At 36.1% G+C, this 10,008-nt stretch overlaps 1 protein-coding gene across 7 annotated transcripts in view; it reads left to right on the forward strand.

Annotated features, from left to right (window-relative positions):
• LOC106473613 (GTP-binding protein Di-Ras2-like) overlaps positions 1-4,946 on the forward strand; it is a 22,852-nt gene extending 17,906 nt beyond the window's left edge. For 4 of the 7 annotated variants that reach the window (XM_022402013.1, XM_022402017.1, XM_022402016.1 and 1 more), the window contains one exon: positions 3,563-4,946. In XM_022402013.1, coding sequence (XP_022257721.1) covers positions 3,660-4,418 — 759 coding nt within the window. In that variant the 5' untranslated portion in view covers positions 3,563-3,659 and the 3' untranslated portion in view covers positions 4,419-4,946. The remainder of the gene's footprint in view (positions 1-3,562) is intronic. The other 3 variants (XM_022402014.1, XM_013934297.2, XM_022402019.1) reach the window with 1 other exon arrangement.
• The last annotated feature ends 5,062 nt before the right edge of the window (positions 4,947-10,008 follow it).

A 10,008-nucleotide genomic window follows, 5' to 3' on the forward strand; every position in this document is an offset into this window, starting at 1 on the left:
CTTAAGTTTAATATATATAGTAACTCAGGTTAATGTCAGTAATCGTGGTTACAAACTGGAGGTTTTTTAAATTTTATTTTACTGAAATATCGTTTGGTTGTTTCTTTTTCTCTCAGAATGAAATCATTAATTTATAAGATTTGATCATTGATCGAATATTTGTCTGAGCACGTGGAAGGATTTGTTTGTTATGGGTTTCGCGCAAAGCTACACGAGGGCTATCTGCGCTAGCCGTCCCTAATCTAGCAGTGTAAGACTAGAGGGAAGTCAGCTAGTCACCACCACCAACTTTTGGGCTATTCTTTTACCAACGAATAGTGGGATTGACCGTCACACTGTAACGCCCCCACGGCTGAAAGGGCGAGCATGTTTGGTGGGACGGGGATTCGAACCCGCGACTCTCAAATTGCGAGTCGAGTGCTCTAACCACCTGGCCATGCCGGACCAAGTTGAACGTTTATAATATTTTTGCACATTTGATATACCATTATAAAATATGTTTTGAATTAATTAAAACGAAATTGTTAGAGTAGCGACATTATTATTATAAATGGGGTTTAAAAATATACACACAAGTTCGTTTGTTGAAAGTTAATAAGTTCTTGGAATTACTGCTTATTAGAAACGACAATTAGTCAAATAGCATACTTAATGTGAGTAGTATTATATTTTTAAAGTTATCGTTCAAGAGTTTTGGCATTTAGAAAGCTGGTATGAATTACTTACTGTATTTGTTCGCTGGAAGTGTCGACATTAATTTTACGAGCGAAAGAACGGGTGAACGCTCCAATATCTTTATTCTATTAGTGATACGTCAGCGCTAGGCTTAGCTCAAGCGGAAACATCGATAATGGTCGCCTTTAACAACGACTTCAGTCTACCTGCACACTTATTGAGACTGTAAATCACGGATTAGGGCATGATCATTTTAAATGGAAACGCGACCTTGATTAAGTATTGGTGTGTGTTTGTAATTTCATGCCTGGTTTACTCAACGGATTGGCTTGTTTTGAATTTCGCACAAAGCTACACGAGGGGCTATCTGCGCTAGCCGTCCCTAATTTAACAGCGATAGACTAGAGTGAAGGCAGCGAGTAAACACCATCCATCGCCAACTTTTGGGCTACTTACTTACCAACGAATAGTGGAATCGTCTGTGTTATTATAACGCCCCCACGGTTTAGTGACGGTGGTTCGAACCCTCGACCCTCAGATTGCGAGTCGAGCGCCTCAACTGTCAGGCCATGCCAGACCAACACTCAGTGAAAAGTATTCGACAAGTAGACAAGTAGACACCAAGAATTATGGTGGATACCTGACATTCCAGCCCAAAACCAGATGTCAGGTCGGTTTTCTTTGTTTGTTGTTAAGTGAAAAACTACATAAATGGGCTATCTGCGCTCTACTTGCTGCGGGTATCGAACCTTAAGTGTCAGCGTTATAAGCTCCCAGACTTACCGCTGAGCCACTGGGTATGGATTGGGTAGGCGCAGATGTTATGAATAGAAATAATTACTTTTCACCAAAAGTAATTTTTTTGTCGATTTTCCCAAAGTTTGCGCTCATCAGATATGCACGAGGCGGAAACTTAATGGCGATATTTCCGTTTTGATTTCATGCACCTATCGTAAATATCATTTCGTTTTCAAACGACCCAATTTCCAAATTACATTATGAATTTTTGCGGGATTTTCTAATTTTCAGAGTACTATTCGTATATAGAGACCCCCAGTGGCATAACGGTATGTCTGCAGACTTCCAACTCTAGAAACCGGGTTTCGACACCCGTAGTGGACAGCGCACAGGTAGCCCATTATGTAGCTTTGTGCTTAATTACAAACAGATCGTATGTAGCCCTCTGGTGGCTCAACGATAAGCCTAAGGGCTCGTAACACTAAAAATCCGGTTTTGATACCCGCGGTGGGCAGATATAGACCATTGTGTAGCTTTGCGTTTAACAAACAAACTGTTCATAGACCACAAAAAATTAAAACCACAACGCGAAACTAAAGAACTTGTTAAAGGTTCCATACTTAAGAGAAACTATCGAATGTCAACACAATAAACTAATAATCCAGAGGATTCTGCTTGGACACCATAGCTGCAAACGTATGGGCTACCTATGCTGTTCCCTTTGTAGAGATTAAACCTCGAACTTTAGCATTATAAGTCCTCAAAGTTAACACTGAGCCAAGGGAAGGGCATGCGGTGAAAAAGTATTGATTATAATTCATTTTGTTTAAGAATTAATTGATGTTTTAATTAATTAATTCTCTCTCCGTGATTACGACAGAAAGTAATAACTAAAGAGAAACACAAAATAAGTTTTGAAAACAAAGTTAACCGTAAAGATCGGAAAGTCAAAATTACAAAAACAACGAACTGCACAGTAACGTAATAATAATAATGAATAAAACGGAGAAAAATACGATAGTCATGGGCGAATGAAAGCGTATTGGACATTCATTAAAGAAAATCGTTATAAATATAAGGCTTATCAGAGAATGTAATCGATTTGAATTAAGGGAGAACGTGTTTACAAAAAAAATGCGAGTGTTTATATCGACATGCATAACAATACAGAATACTGTACATTGACGAGATAAAAACATTCCGATGAAGGTGAAATATATTGTTTCTGGAGCTAATCGTGAAGTCAGGTCCAACAAAAATTCATTATTGCTCTAAAGGAAAGCCAAGAGAAAAAACGTCTATTCGTGTGATTAACACCCACATGTTTACTATTTTAACTGTTTCCATTGTCATCAACGTTAAATGTTCGTTGCCAAGGCCGTTGGCTAGTTCTGTTACAAGTACGCCCTTGATGATAATCGTGTGAGAATAGTAGTGAGTAGGGGGTGCATGGGGAGTAAAATTTGGCCGAATACTGGGTCCGGGTATCCATTCATTAAGCTTCGGCCGGGGCCGGGTGTCAACCGGGTTAACCCCTCGCCCCCCAAGAAACAACAACAACAACGTGCACAAAAATTAGAAACAAAAACAAAATTCACGTTTATTACATTTAACCGAACAATCACCAACAGAACATTCAAGTTTTACTTTCTACTTTCAATGCCTAGCCCCAACTTCTCAAACCCTAATACCTTTCAGCAGGCGGTCAGTCTTTGTTTTTTGTTTTTTAAACTAAACCAATTATTGGTTGTAACTTTCAGTACCACGTTAGTTGCCACAAAGATTAAGGCTTAGATGCCATTTTCAATCCCCCGGGTAGCCATTACCGGGTAGCCCAATACCCGGCCGGGTACCGGTGCATGCCTAGTAGTGTGTATTCACCATTTCCATGTGCATGAAAATGTGTTGACTTCTACTTAACGTCTAGATCTAACGGTTTGTGGCTTTAGTCATTTAATTAACAAAATCAAGAAAAAAAAACTGACAAAGAACTGATCTTTAAAGCTTAAAATATTAGTATTTTATCTTAGAATTAAAAATTCACAATTTAAAATAATAATTTTAGTTTGTATAGGGCGATTGTTTGTTCTGTTTGTTGTTAAGCACAAACTACAGAATGGGCTATCTGTTCTTTTTTTCTTCTTTACAGCAGCAGGTAGCGTCTACACAGCCATTTTTAGAACCATGAGTGGCGACAGTGAATATCGTGAGAACCATGAGTGGCGACATTGAATGTCGTGAGAACCATGAGTGGCGACAGTGAATATCGTGCTCGGTTGGTTGTCTTAGGAGGTGGTGGGGTCGGAAAGACCGCCATTGTCAAAAGGTTTCTGTTCAACACTTTTTGCGAAAAACATCAACCAACAGTTGAGGACCTTCATTATCGAGAGTTTGACCTCGGGACCATGACCTTAAAAGTGGATTTACTAGACACCGCTGGGGATCTTCAGTTTCCTGCTATGAGACGATTATCCATTGCTAATGCCCAAGCCTTTCTGATTGTTTACAGTATCGAAAAGTCATCCTCTTTTGACACAATGAAACAATGTTTCGAAGAGATTCGTGAACAGCGAGAGGACTTTCAGGAAATCCCCATGATGTTCGTGGGGAATAAATCTGATTTATCACCAGAAAATCGCGAAATCCTCAAAGAAGACGTTGCCGAGTGGATCTTCTGTGATCTTCCTCGACTTAGGACCAAACTTATGGAGTGTTCTGCTAAAGACAACGTAAATATAAAAGAGTTGTTTAAAGGATTTCTTCAGTTAGCCAAAATCCCACTTCCTTCTGATACGAGACTTAGACGTCGTTCCAGCGCTCATGCCTCTGGAGGAAAATCTAAGCTACTGACTACTCTTAGCCCAAATATGGAAACATTAGAAGGTGCTGAGGGTCATCGAGCAAAACCACGTAGCCGCAGTTTGATTCGTCGTAGTAGCAAGAAAGCTTCTGCAAAACTAAAAGAAGAAGCCCCTTATGAACCCGATGATTGTATGATGTCTTAAAGGTCCTGGTGGCTTATGTCTAAACTGACCACCAAAAGAAATCCTGGATTGTTTTTCACAGACTAATGAAATTCCTTAAAGGTTCTAATTTAGCTGCAATGAAACAGATTATTAAAAAACAGTACGAAAAAAAAGATCACACTTACTTGAATCATTACGTCACATGACCAATAAGCATTTGAACTGTCACTAAACTGACAAAACTTAAATTTTGTAAATTTCGATAACAACTGTTGATTACGTACATTACTGTCGTGTGACCTTTAGTTTGAGTCAATCAAAAGTCCTTAAAGTTAAATGTAGTCGGTTTCCGAACTAAATTCATCTCGTTAACCCTAACAACTGTTCTTTGTAGTTTGACATAACTCACTCTTCTGTCGATGTAACAAAAATAATACTTAAAATTCTGAAGAGTTATTAAGGACCAATTGGAATATTTATAGTCGTCAACAGGAACTAGGCCATATATTAGTGCACTAGTCAACTCACCATATTACTGAAACCACACTAATCAGAGTTTTCTTGTAGCAATGACGAAGTTAAGCCTATCGATGAACGTTGGTTATACTAAACGTGGAAGTTGAAATTAAAGAAATATATATATATATATATTTGTCACTAAGTAAACTGGGTTTTTAACGAATAATCCAAATGAATCAAGAATTCTAACAGACATAGTTTCAGTTTAAGAATATTCTAATTCGTCTAGTTTCAGTTGACCAAAACTAATTGGCCTAGTTTCAATGGAAAAGTATTATAATTAATCTAGTTTCAGTTGTCGAGTAACCTAATTGGACTGATTTTACTTGACTTAGTTCGTCTGATTTCAGCTGACAGAAATGATAATAGTCTTAGTTTCAGTTGAAAAATACCATTACAAGAAGATTTTATAAATTTGTAATGATGTCAAGCAGGAGGAAGTGTATTGTAACGAAAGAGGCGTGGCCTTAATGACTTCAAAGTTTAGGAAATAGTTTCAGCCATGTATAAAAAATGGGTTAAGCTAGACTAAATCATTTAGTCTATTAGTTAATAAGCAATCATTGCAAGTTGCCTAGCCAGTCAGTTAATTAGATAATTACTGCGAGCGTAAAGTTTGTGTTTCAACATAGAAATACAGGTATGAACTTGGCAAGTAAGTGGACTTTGCGTTAAACGTTGCTTCGTCAACTGAAACTAGGGCTATTAAAATACTCGTCAACTTGAACTAGAACAACAAATACTCTTCAACTGAAACTAGGGCAATTAGAGTACTTGTCACTTGGAACTAAGCCTATTATTATACTTGTCAACTGGAACTATGCCAATAAGTACTCGTCAACTGAAACTAGGGCTATTAAAATACTCGTCAACTTGAACTAGAACAACAAATACTCTTCAACTGAAACTAGGGCAATTAGAGTACTTGTCACTTGGAACTAAGCCTATTATTATACTTGTCAACTGGAACTATGCCAATAAGTACTCGTCAACTGAAACTATGCCAATAAGTACTCGTCAACTGAAACTAGGACAATAAGTACTCGTCAACTGGAACTAGAACAATGAGAGTGCTAATCAGCTGAAATAAAGTCAGTTGGAGAATTCTTCAACTGTAACTGAATACTCGTTAATTGGTAACAGACGAACAAGCATAGAAAAGACTATATACAAATATGCCTGTCGTCTTCTTGCTAAATCAAATATAAGAAGTGTCTTCGTGATTTCTTCGCGACACATCCGTTTTTTTTTTCGTTGTTGTTTTTTTAAACGTGTTTGATAAGCATGTTAAAAGAACTACAGTATTCGATATTTGGCCTAAATTGTGATTGAAAGATTTTTACGAAATTAAAAGAAAAGAAATATAAGACACGAAAAACCTGGAAAAGCACCGAAAGAAACAGACTGAATTTGATAACACAAACTAGATATTATGTATATTCAGTTATGAATACACCCGACTTAATTTCGAAGAGTGTATTTGAACATTATGACCCGTGTTAAAGGGGATTAAATTCACTTGTGAGCATTTCATTTAGAGTTGTTTTACTTGTGAAGAAATTTCTAGTTGAGAAACCTTCCAGAAATCAATAAAGCTAAAAATAAATGGACGATATTAAATTATATTCTGAGTACTGAAACTGTAGACAACAATTATATCCTGAGTACTGAAACCATGGACAACAATTATATCCTGAGTACTGAAACTGTGGACAACAATTATATTCTGAGTACTGAAACTGTGGACAACAATTATATCTGAGTACTGAAACTGTGGACAACAATTATATTCTGAGTACTGAAACCATGGACAACAATTATATTCTGAGTACTGAAACTGTGGACAACGTGCTTGTCTCAATCGCATTGAGAATAATAACTACACAATAATAATCGTGAAGATGTTTCCTATTTCTGGTACTTGTCGCTGAAGGCAATATACTTACTGGAATAGGTTTATGTGTTAACCAAAGGATTCGCAACATTTTTATTTAGAGCCTTATTTATTATTACTTTGTATACGCATCGTTATGGACTATTGCCTGGATATGACAAATATTGAAACGACCATTAACGCAGTTATGGTCGTGATTATAAAAAAAGACGCACAACTCCATCAGTCGTCTACATTAGCAAAAAAAAACAAAAAAAAACAGAAGGATAAAAGACGCAAAGAGAGAGTTTTCTAAGACTTCGATCTGTAGCGTCATAGGCGAAGAAACTGTTTTTAAGTTGGAGGTGTCGAAAGTCGTAAAACCCATAATATGCCCTCAACTACTGGACCCCACTTCCCGCGTCCCTGACTGGCGTTTATCTGTGTTTGTGGATCGCAGCAAACAAATACAAAAAGAAAAAAAAAAAAAAAAAAGTTAGAAAGACCAGATTAACATCTGATGTAAGAATATTAGATTAGGTGTGCGCAGGGAATCCTGATGAGGTCGGATGAGGAGAACGTCGTTACGCTTCGTTTCAATCATAGAAGAGATGGTAATTTTACTTTGCTTTCACGCTTGGCCCATAGAAGCTGAAAGCATTGCCCATTTGCACGAACATACGATGACCCCGAGCTACAGGTGCGATGGGTTAATTGGCGTGCGCTTAGCGATTTCGCGAATGTTATAGCTTATGTCGAAAAGCACTGGTTTGTAAACACTCCTGACGAGCTGGAATATCATACTAATTAAACACATAACATATTGGAGCACTCCCGTATTTATCTTACGCTTATTATTTATTTTGTAAACAGTGATGGATAAGTTGAACTAGTGTTAAATGCTTCTTTGTGTATTGTTGTGAATATATTGTTATATAACAAATACTGTGAAATGTATATATCCTAAAGTATATATAATGTTTTATGATGTATAACGTTTGGACTGGCAAAGAATGAATCATTGATTGTAGTGTGTGATATTGAATTGAAGCGGATGATTCTAAAACTATAAATATGAAGCAAATCTATCATTCAATCCACCACTTGTCACTGAATTATAAAAGTTTAGGGGATTTCCACCCCTTCATCATTAAACCTGGACCATGGTAAAACGAAAGAATAAGACTAGATCTCTTAAAGTAATGGACTAAAAACACCATAGATATAAAATTTATAATAATCTTTATCATATCTTTCTTTACTAACTTTATACAGGTTTACTGTAATGTTTTGTTTATCGGTAGTTTGTGTGATATTTCATATGAATTATCAGTCATGTAGAAGTTAGATAATTATTGTTTAGATGCTATCAGAATATTGTAGTTAACATGAGATTTGATGATTAAATTGTATATGGGATTTGGAAGATCATCAGTTACGTACGTTTAGATTTATTATCAGTTATACTTGATTAGAATAATTACCTTGAGTTAATTCGTTCGATGAGTTATCAGTAGATTCAGGTTCATCTAACATGATCTGGAGGTGATGTAGTTTGATCTTAAGTTAAAAATGTTTTCAAGTTAGTTATCTGTTGGAGGATCTATCGTTTCAGTGGATTATTGGAACCATCTTTGGATAAAAATCAGCTGTAAGAAATGAGAAATATTCTTTCAAGTTAGTTATTTGTTGGAGGATCTATCGTTTCAGTGGATTATTGGAACCATCTTTGGATAAAAATCAGCTGTAAGAAATGAGAAAAATTCTTCCAAGTTAGTTATCTGTTGGAGGATCTATCGTTTCAGTGGATTATTGGAACCATCTTTGGATAAAAATCAGCTGTAAGAAATGAGAAATATTCTTCCAAGTTAGTTGTTTGTTGGAGGATCTATCGTTTCAGTGGATTATTGGAACCATCTTTGGATAAAAATCAGCTGTAAGAAATGAGAAATATTCTTCCAAGTTAGTTATTTGTTGGAGGATCTATCGTTTCAGTGGATAATTGGAACCATCTTTGTATAAAAATCAGCTGTAAGAAATGAGAAATATTCTTCCAAGTTAGTTATTTGTTGGAGGATCTATCGTTTCAGTGGATTATTGGAACCATCTTTGGATAAAAATCATCTGTAAGAAATGAGAAAAATTCTTCCAAGTTAGTTATTTGTTGGATGATTAATAGTTTAAACTTAGATTAATATAAGTGTGAAATTGGATAAGATCGTCTTTTATGAGGTAATAATTAATGGGAGTTATCAGGTTTAATATTGAACAATATAGCCCCCTCCCCGTAATGCACACAATCCGGCCTTGAAAGTAACACTGATCATTTTATCTAATTGCATCATTTTTTCTTCATTGAAACAAGAGTAAGGTATTTGAACCTGGGTTCTATTTTCATTTTTGCTTGCCCTTGGTGATCACCTTGGGTCATGAGTGACGTAATAATTAGGAACAATGCATGTATTGCGTAGGTGATCGTATTTTATCTGTTTCAGATTATATCTTTAAATTGTAATCAAATTAGAGACGTAATTTCATTTTCAATAAAATGGAAACGTTTTTAGCAATCGTATTTAAACAAGATCCGATCCTGTGGGCTACTTAAAATGTTCGCTGATATAATGGAGTCAGTTTCGAACAAGTTTATGATTTATCACAGTATGATGTGATGAATATTCTGAAACATCTTGGAAAAACTTGTTGTTTCGTGTTAGCTTTGTAGATAAATGTTTAATGAACACAGATTCTAAAACAGTATGTACATACCCCAAAACTGTCTGTTTTTCCTATCTATATATATCTGTCTGTCTATCTATCTATCTGACTGTCTGTGTATTCTAGCAATTTCCAGTGGCAGTTTCTGAAGCTTCTTTAGGTAATACACCATGTTTCATTAGGCCTACACAACCGGGGTGCTTGTATAGATAATTAGATATAGAACTAGCTTAATTGTTGCTGAATTTTCGAGAGAGAAAACATCTAATATTTTATGTTTTGATCGACCGTCGCTACTTAATTTGCATAAAACAAACAGTGTACTTGTATGGGTATAAATCATTGGAGTTCAACTATGCTGTAGTTAGTACTGCAGCTACCACGATATTAGATATGCTTGTGTGTTGGTAGTATCATAACGTAACACCGTTTTGGATGAAACTTCCTCGACAGATCAATGTCATTTGAATAAATTGTTGCTTTCTTAAAGTGTACAACAGACATCTTTGTTATTCTAATCAC

The sequence above is a fragment of the Limulus polyphemus genome, unplaced genomic scaffold (genome assembly GCF_000517525.1).
Source record: "Limulus polyphemus unplaced genomic scaffold, Limulus_polyphemus-2.1.2 Scaffold6326, whole genome shotgun sequence".
Classification (NCBI taxonomy): Eukaryota; Metazoa; Arthropoda; class Merostomata; order Xiphosura; family Limulidae; genus Limulus; species Limulus polyphemus.